Source organism: Salmo salar, chromosome 01 (genome assembly GCF_965601325.2).
Source record: "Salmo salar chromosome 01, fSalSal1, whole genome shotgun sequence".
NCBI classification, from domain to species: Eukaryota; Metazoa; Chordata; class Actinopteri; order Salmoniformes; family Salmonidae; genus Salmo; species Salmo salar.
This window is the reverse complement of record NC_138291.1, coordinates 34,884,893-34,902,912: the sequence shown is the minus strand read 5'-3', so window position 1 is coordinate 34,902,912 and position 18,020 is coordinate 34,884,893. Positions and strand designations below refer to the sequence as shown.

General features: G+C 41.0%; 1 protein-coding gene across 1 annotated transcript; it reads right to left on the bottom strand.

The window, feature by feature from the left end:
- Positions 1–654: 654 nt before the first annotated feature.
- On the bottom strand, positions 655–14,621 carry tslig3b (tRNA splicing ligase complex subunit 3B). Its single transcript, XM_014193649.3, has 8 exons — positions 14,408–14,621; positions 13,975–14,123; positions 6,379–6,507; positions 6,061–6,227; positions 5,796–5,876; positions 5,559–5,675; positions 3,801–3,968; positions 655–3,642 (listed from the first exon to the last, which is right to left on the bottom strand). Exons 1-8 carry the CDS (start codon positions 14,443–14,445, stop codon positions 3,403–3,405), a joined length of 1,089 nt encoding a protein of 362 aa, XP_014049124.1. The 5' UTR covers positions 14,446–14,621; the 3' UTR covers positions 655–3,402.
- Positions 14,622–18,020: the final 3,399 nt, after the last annotated feature.

The following is an 18,020-nucleotide window of genomic DNA, read 5'->3' as shown; positions in this document are numbered from 1 at the left end:
AACAGTCAGTACAGTATATCATTACTCATACTGTACTTTCTCTGGTTCAAAGTAAACAAGGTAACCTTAAACATGTCATCCCCCCCCCTTCCCGGGCCAATTAGTGATATGTACAAAATGTCATGACTGTAGCTCAAACAGGACAGAAGATATGCCTGTTCAAAGTTTGGAAGTTCAGTTGATTACGACAGCACCCCCCTTGGGCCAATCAGTGTCATTTTGTAAATGCCGGATCTCTATGACAAGTTGCTTCATTCACCCAAAATCGGGCCAGCGCTGTCTGAGACATCGCGTGTGACTAACGTACAAGGACAGATCCATAGTCCCCCTACGATTTCATCCATAGTCCCCCCCCCACACACACAGGGAACCTAGACATTTCAAACTGATAAACATTTTATTTTTCAAATCAATCAGATTAAGGGCTAGATTCAATCCGTATTGCGGAAGTACAGTGCTATAGCACGATTAAAATGTAAAGGCCATGTTCCCGTGTTCGTGGAGACTGCATTCACAGTAAATGCTGCATAGGCCTACTGTATGTCAGCTCAATCTGAAATTATCTTGCAATTTCAATGACACTATAGTGCTGAACTTCTCGATATGGATTGAATCGAGCCCCAAGTCTTCAAATCAAAAAAAGAATTACCATGATTGAAATTTCCAACAATTTTAATTTGTTTAAACTACCAACATATCATCAGTATAGAAAATATGGGCAACACTTTAATTGACACCCAGCGTCATAACACGTTATGACACGGTCATAACCATGTCATAATATGTCACAACATCTGACAACTTGTCATAGCCTGTTATAGTTGGTCATAACACTGTCATGACATATATTGCGTTATTTTATGGCTGGTTATGACATCTACATAAGTGTCAAAACCCACAAAACCTACCACACCAGGCAAAACATTGCATTACACCATAGCCTATGTGTATGTAACAGTATGTTTATGTATATATTTTTATTTTATTTACCAGGTTAAATTATCATTGTAATTGCGCACATTCCATTACACCTTAGTCTACGTGTACAGTACCAGTCAAAAGTTTGGACACACCTACTCATTCCAGGGGTTTTCTTTATTTGTACTATTTTTTACATTGTAGAATAATAGTGAAGAGATCAAAACGATGAAATAACACATATGGAATCATGTAGTAACCAAAAAAGGGTTAAACAAATCAAAATATATTTTATATTTGAGATTCTTCAAAATAGCCACCCTTTGCCTTGATGATAGCTTTGCACACTCTTGGCATTCTCTCAACCAGCTTCAAGAGGTAGTCACCTGGAATGCATTTCAATAAACAGGTGTGCCTTGTTAAAAGTTCATTTGTGGAATTTCTTTCCTTTTTAATGAGTTTGGGCCAATCAGTTGTGTTGTGACAAGGTAGGGGTGGTATACAGAATATAGCCTATTTGGTAAAAGACCCAGTCCATATTATAGCAAGAACAACTCAAATAAACAAAGAGAAACGACAGTCCATCATTACTTTAAGACATGAATGTCAGTCAATACAGAACAAGAAGTTTCTTCAAGTGCAGTCGCAAAAATGGGCACTGTAATGAAACTGGCTCTCATGAGGACCGCCACAGGAAAGGAAGACCGAGTTACCTCTGCTTCATTAGTTAACTGCACCTCCGATTTCTGCCCAAATAAATGCTTCACAGTCCAAGTAACAGACATCTGAACATAAACTGTTCAGAGGAGACTGAGTGAATCAGGCCTTCATGGTCAAATTGCTGCAAAGAAACCACTACTAAAGGACACCTATAAGAAGAGACTTGCTTGGGCCAAGACACATGAGCAATGGACATTAGACCAGTGGAAATCTGTACTTTGGTCTGATGAGTCCAAATTTGAGATTTTCGTTCCAACCACTGTGTCTTTGTGAAACGCAGAGTAGGTGAACGGATGATCTCTGCATGTGTGGTTCCCACCTTGAAGCATGGAGGAGGTGTGATGGTGCTTTGCTGGTGATACGGTCTGTGATTTATTTAGAATTCAAGGCACACTTAACCAGCATGGCTACCACAACATTCTGCAGCGATACACCATCCCATCTGGTTTGCGCTTAGCGGGACTATAATTTGTTTTTCAATAGGACAATGACCCAACACACCTCCAGGCTGTGTAAGGGCTATTTGACCAAGGAGGAGAGTGATGGAGTGCTGCATCAGATGACCTGGCTACCACAATCACCTGACCTCAACCCAATTGAGATGGTTTGGGATGAGTTGGACCACAGAGTGAAGAAAAAGCAGCCAACAGGTGCTCAGCATATGTGGAAACTACTTCAAGACCATTGGAAAAGCATTACAGGTGAAGCTGGTTGAGAGATTGCCAAGAGTGTGCAAAGCTGTCATCAAGGCAAAGGGTGGCTTCTTTGAAGAATCTAAAATATATACAATTTATTTCATTACTACATGATTCCATATGTGTCATTTCATAGTTTTTGTCTTCACTATTATTGTACAATGTAGAAAATAGTAAAAAATAAAAACCCTTGAATGAGTAGGCGTGTCCAGACTTTTGACTGGTACTGTATGTAACAGTATGTTTATGATGTATATATATTTACCATGTTAAATTATCATTGTAATTGTGCACACATTGACGTCAGACATGCACCGACCCCCATGCTCGGTTGCTGATGACTGCAGGAGCAGGAATCAGGAGCAGGACAAGACACCCTTCTTTTGACTGATATAAGGGCATGTACGTGATAGGCCTATCTATCTTGTATGATGGTCATAATGCTTCTTGACAGTGTCATAAAGTGTATTTTCTTAGTCCAAGTACAATAAAACAGGATGGTCCTAATGCTTCATGACTGTCATAAAGAGTATTTTCTACAAGTTCTTAAAACATTTATTAAAAAATACATGACTAAACAAAAACAAAGGATTTAAGAGAAAGGACATTTCTTGGCAGGGAAAAAACGAATTTGAATAAATGTGGGTTTTGACACTCTTATGTAGGTGTCATAACCAGCAATAAAATAACGCAATATGTCACAACCGGTGTAAATATATGCGTCATGACTGTATAACAGGTTATGACCGTCTCATAACGTGTTAACACTGGGTGTCAAGTAAAGTGTTACCAAAATAAAAGAAAATCTATAAAAAATGGTCAGTGAGTTTGACTCGTTGCTTCTACAATGATCCTCAGCAGCACAGTTCATAACAGCATTGAAAATTAACACAAAAATGGGTGACAAATATTTTGGAGAGTTCCTACAGTAGCATTCTGTAAAATTTCAGTCAAGTCCACATCACTCCAAATAAACAATGCCTTAGTGTTGCCCTTAGCAAAGCAGATACACATGAGTAGGTTTCAGTTAACACTGTTTGGCTTTTCAGTCAAAAATAAATCATTGTTGTTAGTATTGGTAACGTCCTCTCTTTCCTCCATGACCCCAACCAAAGCCACCTCCTACTCCACCCCCTCCTCGCCAGCCACCCTTACCCCCTCCCCAACTACCACCACCTCCTCCTCGACCACCACCACCACGACCGCTAAAACCTCCGTCTTGTCTCTTCTGCCAGGCTGGCATCTCAGGGAGGGGGGCATCTATCTCAGAGGGCCGACCACCGCGATCTGGCACCCTCCCCATCAGGATCTATAGAAGTGAAATACAATGGTAGGTCAATGACAGGACAATGGCTGAGGACCATGGACCCTCATTTTGTCAGTTATAGTGCTTTGTCCTAAAGACTCAACACTTTTGTACACTCAGACATTTGCACACAATGAACATTGGGTCACATTCCACAGTACCTTATTGACGGCACAGGCAGTATTCTCTCTGCTTGAGCCACTGCTGGTCTTCACCACATTGCAGATGTCCTCCCTGGCTGCCAGCAGGTGAGCCATGCCCACAGACGACATCTGGGCCAGGGAGTGTCTCTTAGGCTGGTAGGCCCTGGCCATACAGTCAACTCTCTCCTAACAGAAAAGACAGATGGGTAGTTTGTAGGACATGCACAATGAGATTCTTCATACAGAGAGCAGAAAGGGTGTAGCCTGCCGATTAAGGACAGTATCACTAGTAGCACTGTGCCCTGATGAGGAAAGGGTGTCACTTTAGACCAGGGATGTGCAGATGGCGTCACACCCCCTTTTGTTGGCCTGAAGATCAATTCCCCCCCCCCCCCTCAAAAGTTTGGACACACCTACTCATTCAAGGGTTTTTCTTTATTTTTACTATTGTCTACATTGTACAATAATAGTGAAGACGCGGAGATCATCCGTTCACCTACTCTGCGTCTCACAAAAGACACAGCGGTTGGAACGAAAAATCTCAAATTGGACTCACGAGACCAAAGGACAGATTTCCCCTGGTCTAACATCCATTGCTCATGTTTGTTGGTCCAAGAAAGTATCTTATTATTGGTGTCCTTTAGTAGTGGTTTCTTTGCAGCAATTCAACCATGAAGGCCTGATTCACGCAGTATCGTCTGAACAGTTGATGTTGAAATGTCTGCTACATGAATTTATTTCGGCTGCAATCTAAAGTGCAGTTAACTCTAATGAACTTATCCTTTGCAGCAGAGGTAACGCAGGGTCTTTCTTTCCTGTGGCGGTCCTCATGAGAACCAGTTTCATCATAGCACTTGATGGTTTTTGCGATTGCACTTGAAGAAACTTTCAAAAGCATTCCAGGTGAAGCTGGTTGAGAGAATGCTAAGAGTGTGCAAAGCTGTCATCAAGGCAAAGGTTGGCTACTTTGAAGAATCTAAAATATATTTTGATTTGTTGAACACTTTTTTGGTTACTACATGATTCCGTGTGTGTTATTTCATAGTTTTGATGTCTTCACTATTATTCTACAATGTAGAAAAAAGTACAAATAAAGTGAGTAGGTGTGTCCAAACTGTTGACTGGTAGTGCAAGTATTCAGACCCTTTACTCAGTACTTTGTTGAAGCACCTTTGGCAGTGATTGCAGCCTTGAGTCTTCTTGGGTATGACCCTACAAGCTTGACACACCTGTATTTGGGGAGTTTCTCCCATTTTTCTCTGCAGATCCTCTTAAGCACTGTCAGGTTGGAAGGGCAGTGTCGCTGCACAGCTATTTTCAGGTCTCTCCAGAGGTGTTAAATCGGTTTCAAGTCCGGGCTTTGGCTGGGCCACTCAAGGACATTCAGAGACTTGTCCCGAAGCCACTCCTGCGTTGTCTTGGCTGTGTACTTAGGGTCGTTGTCCTGATGGAAAGTGAACCTTCCATCATGCGTATAAATCTAACATTTTCTCTACACACCATGGCAAAATGTGTAAAATTACAGGAAATGAAGTGGAAAACATGCTTTGTTTTTGTTTCTTGCTGCTGTCAAGAGGGGGGCTGTTAAAAATGCTTTGCTCACAAGGCGGGGGGGGGGGGGGGGGGTAGCAACAATTTTGCCTAGGGCCCCCAATAGGCTAGGGCTGGCTCTGACTCCATGTGTGGGTATGACTTCAGATTTTGTGGTCCCCACCCCCATCAAAGTTGCCCATGCCTGCTTTAGACTATTGAGATGCACCCAAAGACTCCACCTGCCTTGGCTCTGTCTGACCAGCCGAAAGACTGCACAGTGACGTCCAGACGTTTGATCAGCAGCCTCCGCCGACACTCATACTGTGAGGACAGGACCGTGTTGATCTGCTCCAGCTTTTCCTATGGATACAGACAAGGCCCAGAGTCAATGGACACACTTGACAACCCCTCATGCTTTAGCAGGAATTATGAATTTTGCCTCCACGAAAATGGGTGAAAGTCTGAATGCAGTCTGCTTACCCACTGTTCACTGTCGAGAGTGTTCTTCAGTACTGGCTTTCCAATGTGATCCTTTGGAAGCTCTTGAAGCACTGCGTTTATCTGGAAATACAGATATACAATGCATTTGTTGAATACAAAGATAATGATACAATCAAAGGCTATGCATTCGGCACTTTCTCACAGACTTTCTATTGGGTTAATGAAGGCCATTTTTGCAGCTTTGGTATACCAGACCTGAGCCTAGGGAGGAAGTATCGGGTGTGCAAGACTAACTTAGACACACCTTTTGTTCTATCCCGGAGAACAGCTCTACTACTTCCTGCTCTCTTGGCTGTGGGAGCTTCAGTGTTTCACAGATTGCCTGGAGATCGTTTCGGTCTTTGTGTTGTTTGTCCTCAACAAGTCGGCTCTTCACTATCTGTGCAGCTTGTACCTCTGAGCTTAAAAACACTGCAGAACAAAGATATGAGCCACAGGTAAAAATCGCATTAATGTAAAATATATGTCAGAACCATGGCAGATCAGCAACACACCAAAAGGGTATCATAACATGATGGTACTAAGACCAGTTCTCTGAACGAATGGTCACTTCAGTACTTACATACTAGTTTTAGATGATCTTTTTTATTCTGCAGTCCTCCCTGTAGAATCCCGGACACAAGGCCTCGATAGGGGCACTCCAACTCCTTCAGCATATCACTCATCTCAAACTGAAGGCCATCAGTATCACCTAAACACAACATTTCAGCATGAAATGCCCACACCAGTAGAAATCCACTTTTTCGAGCTGAAAGACGATGGCCAGAGCTTACCCATGATGTTGCACAACAATTTAAGTCAATAAGTCCGAGTTGTAGTCAAAGTATGATATATTTGAGCTTGAAGTGACAAATCTGAACTGCCCACTTCGTGCAAATCCGTGAATGTGGTGTCTTTTCCTATGATATCACATACAAATTATTTTCAGCCTATATTTCGTTTCAGGGCTGGGTTTTATTTTATTAACGGTACCACCCACCAGCATGGCATTGTTTAATAATAAGAAACAGCTGTAAAGTTATTCCTCTTTGCGACTGAGATGAGCCAAACAGCAGTGTTGTGTTGGAGACCACCTAAATCGAGACCGATTCCAGACCAAGACCGGAGCAAATCGAGTCCGAGCCAAGACCAAGAACGGAGGGGGGAGCCGAGAGCGAGACCGATTTAAGACCGAGACCGGGTGTGGTCCGAGACTAATTCAAGACCATGATTGTAATTTTGTCAAATCGCCACCATAATAAAAGTTCAAAATGTCCAGTATTTCTGTTCATATTTCAGCACATATGGATTGTTTAGACATTCAGAATGGGGGCAAATAGAGGGAAAATAGCCCAAACACAGTGGGGAACAACGAAGGCTTTCTACGCCTTCAGAGAAGAAGTAAGGATTTATAAAACAATAATAAATAACATTCTAATTATATTATTATTTTCAATCATGTTCTGATTTAATCTCTTCAGTTTTTGTTGGAAAGGAAAGGGGTAACACTGAAGCGAAAAAAGATCCAACCGGGATCTCTTTACTGGTCTCTGGGGAGATAAATCTAGCTAGCTAAGATAGAAGGCATCTGCCATTCATCTGTATTAGGGCAACATTTTGGAGTGATAGTGGAATCAACCAATCACTTTGACTTGTAATGGGTGGAACCGTACTAAAACATATGGAAACTCCTGCCTTCTTGAAGGCCAACGGGTCACTGCGCAATAGCAAACAGTAGTTTTCCTTTTGTTGAAGGCTAGTTTGCAGCGGCTGCAGCAGGTGTTTTGGAAGAGGATGTTGTTGCTGATTTGTTAGCTTCTCCCTTTTCAAGAATAATTTAACAAGAAGTTGGTGAGTGGAACTTTGTTTTTTCTTGCAGCTTGCTTGCTGTTAGTCATCTCTTTGAAAATAACTTGTGTGTTGCGTTTAAACTTTAGATCAGAGGTTACTTTGTGTGCTAAACTTGAAATGTGTTTTTGCAATGGTAAGTAATAGCTGTACATTTCAATTGGGAAATGCTTATGCATTGGTGCCTGGAGAAGTGGGTATACTCAAATCTTTGACATAAATCTCCCAAATGGCCCACCAGGCAAAGGAAAAATCAGATGTTTTCCCATGCTTTAAAAAAATTAGTTTTCTTAAAGATTTTCACTTTTATTGAGAAAAAAAAAACAACACATGTTAAGTCCACAACAATGCATAAACCACCTCAGGAGACCATTTTTGAGGTCTATGGAAGAAAAAAAATAAAAAATGGCTTGCATAACCATTGTTATACATTATATGAATTTGACTTTGTTTTTACTAGTGATGCACTGATATTACATTTTTTGGCCGATACAGATTTCCAATATTTTCCTAGCCCCAAAAACACCTGATACCGATATTTAACACTTTAGCAGCCTTTTAAGCATTCTAGTACAGTTAAATAGTTAAAACACACACACACAGCGGTCTAAGGCACTGCATCTCAGTGCAAGAGGCGTTACTACAGTCCCTGGTTCGAATCCAGGCTGTATCACATCCGGCCGTGATTGGGAGTCCCATAGGGCAGTGCACAATTGACAAACGTCATTCGGACCGTCATTGTAAATAAGAATTTGTTCATAACTTACTTGCCTAGTTAAATAAAGGTTACACACACGCATACCAAAAACGTATTTTGTTGGAATTTACGTATGTTCCCATTACTAGTAAAACATAATAAAAAAACTATTTCTTTCATTTACTTGCTGTGCTGTTTCGTTGCTCATTTGGTCAGTCGTTTCTTTCTCAACCAGGATTTCTATGGAACGCCGTTTGGGTATTTGAGTGTCAAATAACATGTGGTACCCTTCATGTGGTACCCTTCCTGCAGGCTCATCCTGACATGACCCTCCAGCATGACAATGCCACCAGCCATACTGCTCGTTCTGTGTGTGATTTCCGCGAAGACAGGAATGTCAGTGTTCTGCCATGGCCAGCAAAGAGCCCGGATCCCAATCCCATTGAGCACGTCTGGAACCTGTTGGATCGGAGGATGAGGGCTAGAGCCATTCCCCCCAGAAATGTCCGGGAACTTGCAGGTGCCTTGGTGGAAGAGTGGGGTAACATCTCACAGTCAGAACTGGCACATCTGGTGCAGTCCATGAGGAAGAGATGGACTGCAGTACTTAATGCAGCTGGTGGCCACACCAGATACTGACTGTTACTTTTGATTTTGACCCCCCCTTTGTTCAGGGACACATTATTCCATTTGTTAGTCGCATGTCTGTGGAACTTGTTCAGTTTATGTCTCAGTTGTTAAATCTAATGTTCATACAAATATTTACACATGTTAAGTTTGCTGAAAATATACGCAGTTGACAGTGAGAGGACCTTTCTTTTTTTGCTGAGTTTATATGGCATGGTGTCATCATCTAAAATAACCTTAATTTATAGGACAGTTCTTATTTGATTAATGGTGGTCGGACCCATCTGTGAAGCTAGTCACAATAGTGGAATTTGTGGTTAGTCTTCAAAATAATAATTCTACTATTTGTATTCATTTGCATCACTGTCAATGACATACTTTTATTTTGAAGGCAAACCGCAAATTCCACTATTGTGCCTAATCCTTATTGTGGCTAGTTTCACAACACATAACCCGGTCCGGTCGAGCCTCACTAGCCAGATGAAGCTAGCTGGCTGCTTATAACGTTAGTTTTGGGCAACAGGGTTAAGTAGCTGGCTAGGTATTAATTTTCATGAACTGTAGTTCAATTTCAATAGGCAAACAACAAGCGGCAACCTAGGTAATACTCACAGGAATTCCTAAATCATTGCTAAGAATAATGAAAATAACTGCAGTTTCTACTGGTCATTGTTTTCGGGCTGGTTGTATTGGTGATAGCTAGGTACCAAGCTAAAGCTAGCTACCCCAGAAGTTGCGGTCAAACAAATGATGCTTTATTACCAAAGCGGTATTGTAAACACATCCTTCGTGGCCGGTGTTTGCTTGTTTGCAGACTTTTTTACAGCTTTGACAGTGCTACTGTATCTTTTTTGACACACATAAACCCAAACGGCGTTCCACAGTATGCATGTCGTGAAGCTAATAGCAGTGACGCTATTACTGTGTAACTGCAGTAGGGCAACATCTGAAAAATAGCGCACAAGGTAGTGTGTACCGGTGCCCGACCAGTCAGCGAAAGCCAACATCACCCACGACAAAGAACGGTTGATTGTCAAGGGTAATGAATTCCATTATCTTGGCTTTAGTGGATTTCGCCTTTCAGTTGTCTCGCTGAAATGTTCTTACTCTTTAAAATGACTGCTCTATCCACACAGCAGACATTGTGGGCTAGGTTAGGAATGCTGTGTTGCATGTGTAGCGCAAAATTGTGTGGCGTCATTACGTCATGTACCTACGTTATATAGGTATGCACGGTAGCTTTGACAAAGGTTTTTAACATCGGCGTTAAACTAGACATCGGGTGCGATACCGATGTTGCCATTTTTAGCTAACATCGTACGATTCCAATATATCGTGTATTCATAGTATTTACCAAACGAACTACATAACATGTAAATAAATTATTACCATGGTAAATCTCTATTGATAAACTGGGTAAATCAAGTTGTAACCTAGGCCTATTCACACATGATTGCATATTTAATAGGAGTGTTTGCATACATTGAATCCATTTGGGACTTATTTTATTGAACTGATCAACAACATTTAGAGTTGAAGTCAGAAGTTTACATACACTTAGGTTGGAGTCATTAAAACTCGTTTTTCAACTACTCCACAAATTTCTTGTTACCAAACTATAGTTTTAGCAAGTCGGTTAGGACATCTACTTTGTGCATGACAAGTAACTTTTCCAACAATTGTTTACAGTGAATTATAAGTGAAATAATCTGTCTGTATCACAATTCCAGTGGGTCAGAGGATAACATACACTAAGTTGACTGTGCCTTTAAACAGCTTGGAAAATTCCAGAAAATGTAATGGCTTTAGAAGCCTCTGTTAAGCTAATTGACATAATTTGAGTCAATTGGAGATGTACCTGTGGATGTATTTCAAGGCCTACCTTCAAACTCAGTACCTCTTTGCTTGACATCATGGGAAAATCAAAAGAAATCAGCCAAGACCTCAGAAAACAATTGTAGACCTCCATAAGTCTGGTTCATCCTTGGGAGAAATTTCCAAATGCTTGAAGGTAGCATGTTCATCTGTACAAACAATAGTACGCAAGTATAAACATCATGGGGCCACGCAGCCGTCATACCGCTCAGGAAGGAGACGCGTTCTGTCTCCTAGAGATGAACGTACTTTGGTGCGAAAAGTGCAAATCAATCCCAGAACAACAGCAAAGGACCTTGTGAAGATGCTGGAGGAAACAGGTATAAAAGTATCGATATCCACAGTAGAACAAGTCCTATATCGACATAACCTGAAAGGCCGCTCAGCAAGGAAGAAGCCACTGCCCCAAAACCCCTATAAAAAAACCCAGACTACAGTTTGCAACTGCACATGGGGACAAAGATCGTACTTTTTGTAGAAATGTCCTCTGGTCTTATGAAACAAAAATAGAACTGTTTGGCCATAATGACCATCATTATGTTTGGAGGAAAAAGGGGGTGACTTGCAAGCTGAAGAACACCATCCCAACCGTGAAGCACGGGGGTGGCAGCATCATGTTGTGGGGGTGCTTTGCTGCAGGAGGGACTGGTGCACTTCACAAAATAGATGACATCATGAGGACGGAAAATTATGTGGATATATTGAAGCAACATCTCAAGATATCAGTCAGGAAGCTAAAGCTTGGTCGCAAATGGGTCTACCAAATGGACAATGACACCAAGCATACTTCCAAAGTTGTGACAAAATGGCTGAAGGACAACAAAGTCAAGGTATTAGAGTGGCCATCACAAAACCATGACCTCAATCCTATAGAACATTTGTGGAGAGAACTGAAAAATAGTGTGCGAGCAAGGAGGCCTACAAACCTGACTCAGTTACACCAGCTCTGTCAGGAGGAATGGGCCAAAATTCACCCAATTTATTGCGGGAAGCTTGTGGAAGGCTACCCGAAACATTTGACCCAAGTTAAACAATTTAAAGGCAATCCTACCAAATACTAATTGAATGTATGTAAACTTCTGACTCACTGGGAATGTGATGAAATAAATAAAAGCTGAAATAAATCACTCTACTATTATTCTGACATTTCACATTCTTAAAATAAAGTGATCCTAATTCATTCATGGGGCGAGAGGGGGGGGGGGCGGCACGGAGTCAGTTTCCTGAGGCAATAGATAATATTTGGGAGAGAGGTCAGAGAGACTGATTAAGTTAATTAATAAAGTTTTGGTGGCAATCAGCTTTGAAAGTAGCGTATTTTGCATTAGGGTTTGCACAAAGTACCAGGGTAGTGAATTGATGATTCAAACAGCTTCAGCTGTAAGCCAACAAGAAAAGTTAGCTTGGTTATCGTCGCTGCACAGCTATTTTCAGGTCTCTCCAGAGAAGGCAAAGTGTGGCTCAAACAAAAAATCGATTTAGATGTAACACTTTTTTGGTTACTACATGATTCCATGTGTTATTTCATAGCTTTGAAGTCTTCTCTATTATTCTATAAAGTAGAAAATAGTCAAAATAAAGAAAAACCCTTGAATGAGTAGGTGCGTACAAACTTTTGACTGTTATTGTACATTCAGAGAAATCCTCATATTGACCACACAGGATTTTGTAATAATAAAATTGGTATGTAAACTCCCCATCACATTTCCCCAAGCCCAACATGTCTCCGTCCAACCCCCCCCCCGTATATATTTTTTTGCTGCAGTGCTGCCTGCCAGCAGTAATCGTGAGAGGTTCAATAAACTGTCATTGTTAAGTAACATAGCAGATGCAGTCAACAGTTGGGAGCTGTGAGTTGATGGTTTGGATTACGGGATGCCAAGGTCATATTTTCTGATATTCCGGTCCAGTTAAAGGGTTGTTCAGATTCACTTAGATCTGTGGACCATACTTTTGGTCAGAATATGAGATTTTCAAAAGTTGTTTATATATTATAGAGATCAGTCCTTTTGGAAGCCCAGATACTTTAGTTATAAATCCCATCATTGGATGGTTTGGTAGTTGGGTTTCCCAAGGGACTCCATAGGCCAGCATAGCTGACCTAACTTTTAAATATAGAAAAAAGGAGTTGCCAGATAATGTGCATGTGTCTTTCAAATCTTGGTGTGCAAAGCTGTCATCAAGGCAAAAGGTGGCTACTTTGAAGAATCTCTCATTTAAATTATTTAGATTATTTCAACACTTTTTGGGTTACTACATGAGTGTTATGTGTTACCCCCGTCAAGACCCAGGGTCTCAAGCTTAATGAGGAGTTTGGAGGGTACTATGGTGTTGAATATTGAGCTGTAGGCAATGGACAGCATTCTTACATAGGTATTCCTCTTGTCCACTGCCCTATCCCATCTGGACAAAAGGAATTCCTATGTAAGAATGCTGTTCATTGACTACATTAGCTAGCTAGATATGGTTAGCATTATAGTTAGTTATATAAGGTTAGCATGCTAGCTACACTGACAGCGCCCTATTTGTTGGTGTTTATCAATTCCACATGGAAATTTCCACATCCAATTCGTGAAGTAGTCTTCGTCATTCTTCGGAGGTGGAGCCTAAACGTGCATTTCCTCTCTAGGACAAGAAACTACATCTAAATAGTGGTGCCAACTTCCTCTGGGGGGGGTCCTTTAACATGGCAATCACTAAAGTATGAAATAACTGGAGACGTTGGTTGTTTTCAACCTAATCTACTCATGTTCGCATAAGCTGATTCATGGACCGTCTATATCTGGGTTGCATCCGGTTAACACGGCTCAACTTCACAGGCACACTAGCACTCAGAGCGCACAGGGAGAAGCACTGACGTCCTCATGTCATCCAAAAACATGGGAGACATTGGATGAATATAAACATTGTATATCTTTGGCTTGTGAATGACGGGGGGGGGGGGGGGGGGGGGGTCTTTCTGGGTCGAACTTCAGTTCAACTGCAGTACTGAGCAAGACCGTATGGGCAGTTGAAACCATGCTTCTAGACCGTAACCCTGGCCCCTTGGTTACATTAGCTAGGTAGTATGTGATTTAACAAAACAGTGAGAGGCAGTGAGAGGTGATGATGTCTGATGGTATTTTGGCTCACCAGAACCTGATGTACTGCTCTCTTCCAGGTCACATAACGGTTTCAGACGGGACTTTAACCACATGCATAGGTTGACATACTCAGGTGATGACAGTCCACCTTCACATGCTTTGACAAGCGTCTCCTCATCCTGCAGAGGTCCGTCATACCTGCGCACCAAAAGACAAATTTAGCTCGAGAACTCAGGGCGGCATACAAACGTAATTCACGTCGTAATGCGCTAGTATTAGCATACCGAACATGCATGGATGGGAAAGCTAGCATCGAATCATGATAGCATTTGCGAACTAATGAGCATATACTTTTAATACCACTGTCTAGAACGACTACACTATATTGACAACACCCATGTACATTTGCTAGCTAGCGGTTAATCGCTGATTGAGCAGCGTAATCCGTGATGCCATCAGATGGCGGAGTGTGGTTTGCTTACCCGATTTGTTCCAGAACATCTAAAATATCACGTTCCATTGTGGCAGACAACAATATCAGCAGATTCCTTCAAAGTTATAGATGTGACCGATATAAACGTGAGTGTATTGACATTGTGAGACACAAACATACATTATTAGCTTAATTCATCGGCTAGCTAAAACCATCCCGAGAGTCAGGAGTAACGAAAATTAAATCCGTAGTGGAACATTCATGTTGGTTACTTTTGTTCCGCTCAGTGTGTTCCCTTCATAGAGATAGATAGAGGACTCTACGGTCCAAAAGCTTGCTGTAGCATGGGAAGGGGTTTGAAGTAGGCAAGTGGGACCGGTGTGTTATGAACAACATTAGCGTGACCATGAGCAACAATAGTGGAATCGCTGATTCGCCGTTAAAATAAAAGTCCCCCATTGAAACTGACGCAAACTGATACAAATAATGACAACACGCCACAATTGGAGAAGATAACGCTTAACAAGATTGGAATGTTGTTATATAAATTAAAGAAAATACAATTATAACTTCATCTGACCAAAGAAAATCTGTTTAAATCGCACTGTGGATGTATTTGGCTTCAGAATTGCATTGGAGGCTTACTTGTATGCACTGTACAGCGCAACCTATGGATTGTGCACCCATGAAATGGGATATCAGCCTACTGGTCCAACTCTCCTTGTACTTTAAAATGACCCTCCCCCTTGTACTGTAACATAAATTGAACACCCTCCCCCCTCATATAATTAACTCAAAATAATGTTAATGACCCGAAAATAGCAATAACTGTAGCAACCCTGTGTTTATAAACATGGAATTCTTCAGCATGCTTTGGTGGCACAGTTGATGCTACACAGGGATACAGGCCAGAAGGTTCAGGGTTCACGGCCACCACAGATGAGCTCACGCTCCCTGCCTCTTTCCTTATGCTTCGATCATAGCCAGCTGCAGGCATTGATCAGCTAGGGGGAAATCAGATTTTCAATATTTTGATGCCATATTTATAATTATATAAAATATATGCAATGAATTTTCCAACAACAGATTTCTGTGCCAATGCACCACACAACCAATAAACAAAGCATACCGACTTTGGGCACTTCAATGTCATGTTTTGCGTTTTCAACACAACAATAAATAGACTATGTAAATCTCGACAAACAGAAATACCCCTCTATCCCTCTATACCTTGTAGGCTTACTAAGTATCGCAGGCTTGGCATGACAATCTCCTCATCATTAAACTTGTTGGTATTTTGTAACAGATGTCTCTTTTGCACAGTTTGGATTGATTGATTGATTTTATTTGTGATTTTAAAAAATGGAAGTGACCGGGATTGCACAATAAAGTCGGGGAGTTATTTCCATTGTGGTCCCTATTTTTTTACATAAATACATATACAATTACATATATACAAACACATTACAGAAATAGAGACGAAAAAAGTGGGGAAGGGTGAATTTAAGTACAATTCTAACAAGCTTGTTTGGCTGGTAGCTAATTCTTTAGATGTTTCTGGCTGCTGGTTAACCATGATGTGCAGGCATAATCAAAGAGACACTGGATTAACACACTTGCCAGTCTTTAGGGTGTTTATAGCTAGGTTTCCATCCAATTGAAGACAGATTTTCATGCAAATATTCTAAAATCTTCATAAAGACAATATGCCATTTCAGTTTCCTTTAGGAAAATTTGGCAACGGACGACATGATAGGGAAGATTTTAATTTACTGGACATTTGAGAAATTTACTGGACATCCATGTGGATTCTGATCTGACCTGTCGCAGCCAGCACCATCAATAAATGAGGGATGTTGGCCAAATGGATGTCGATTAAGGCAGCCCCCCGCAACTCTCTGATTCAGAGGGGTTGGGTTAAATGCGGAAGACACATTTCCATTTCAGTTGAAGGCATTCAGTTGTACAACTGACTAGGTATCCATCTTTCCCTTTCCCTAATGAGGCTCAATTACATGTCCTTAAAAACAGCTATAACAAACTACAAAAACAATGTTCCTTGTGTTTCGATGTGTAGCATGTGCAAAACTTTATTGCCTTTTTTGAGGGGGGGGGCTACTTTTCTAAAATAATAATTTTCCACCTCATGGTTCACCTGTCTGAGATTTGAGCACAAAATGTATAGAGATAGAGAGAGATATAGATATGCCCGTGGCATGCTACAATACCGGCATGCATTTGTTTATGTCAGATGGCTACTGCATCTGCTATACAGATGTAGACATACAGAAGGAGGCATTTTCGATCAGAAAATTTCATATAAAGATAAACATTACATTGTTAGATTATAGGAGTAACTCTGGTAGGCCTGAAACAGACTCCCTCACATCAATTTCAACTGTCAACTTAACATATCATAGGCCTGCAGTAGCTAAAACTTAATAAAAGCCACACCAGACCAAACCTTCACAAACGTTTCTAAACTTTATTAGGGTAATATCAAAAGTAATGTCACAATTGTCGTAAGGAGTGGACCAAAACGCAGCGGGAAAATGTATACTAATGTTCTTTTTTTATTTGAAGAAGGAAAAACAAAATAAACACGTATACAAAACAAACGACTCCAAACAGTCCCGTCAGGTGCAACAAACACTAAACCAGGAAATAACTACCCACAAACCCCCATAGAACAAACACCCCTATAAATAGGACCTTCAATCAGAGGCAACGAGAAGCAGCTGCCTCCAAATGAAGGTCAACCCAATAAACACCACATAGAAATAGACCAACTAGAAATACACTAACATAGAACATAACCCAAACAACCCCGAAACACTCTAAACAAACACCCCCTGCCACGCCCTGACCAAACTACAATAACAAACAGCCCCTTTACTGGTCAGGACGTGACAAGTAAGTCCAGCAATTGTTTATAGGGAAAATATGAGCAGAAGAGCGAATGTAAACCAGAGAAAAAAACGCACTACCCTTGATCTGTCCCTAATAGGCCTAATTGTCTTTTGTTGAATTTATATAGCAACATCCCAACCTTGTTTAGAACATGATCTAATCCAATTGTGGCATGTTTTCAAAAATGTTTATCAGTTTGCTTCAGTTTTAACAGGGGCTTTTATTTGGAAGGCGAACTGCCGATTCCACTATTGTTGCTAATGCTAAATGTAGTTCACAACACATGTTCATCTGGGTTGAACTTCCTATGGGTTAAAGAGATTCTCTGATACTTTTGTATACTTTTTAGCCAGTAGTTCTGAAAGTAGCCTGACGATCCAAAAGTGGTGCCTGAAAATTGCATACTACATCACATATGTGCAGATATGTGCACCATGTCATTGCTCTCGAATTGGGGGCTGGCCCAAGTGGGGTAAAATGTAGGGGAAATCATGCAGCACAGCTTTCAGAAAAACAGTCTCTTTCAAACTTGGGATTTCTTGGCTAATTAAAGGTAACACAGTAAATCTGATCATAGATTATGCATGTATGAACTACACATTGACACATCAAGCCCAAAGCGGGAGGTTTAAAAAATACTTTATAGTCTAAGGGACTGTGCATTATTTATAATGAGGGATACCTGGAGAAAATCGGATCTCTCTGAAATGAAAATGGATGGCCATTGGCTATTGTTAAAAAAGAGGATAGTC

Excerpts from the sequence above, each read along its gene's own strand:
- tslig3b (XM_014193649.3), bottom strand. The coding sequence starts at position 14,445 with ATGGAACGTGATATTTTAGATGTTCTGGAACAAATCGG. Across the intron at positions 5,676-5,795 it reads CTCTCGACAGTGAACAGTGG|GAAAAGCTGGAGCAGATCAA; the intron begins GTAAGCAGACTG and ends CTGTATCCATAG. Across the intron at positions 3,643-3,800 it reads CTGCCTGTGCCGTCAATAAG|ATCCTGATGGGGAGGGTGCC; the intron begins GTACTGTGGAAT and ends TCACTTCTATAG.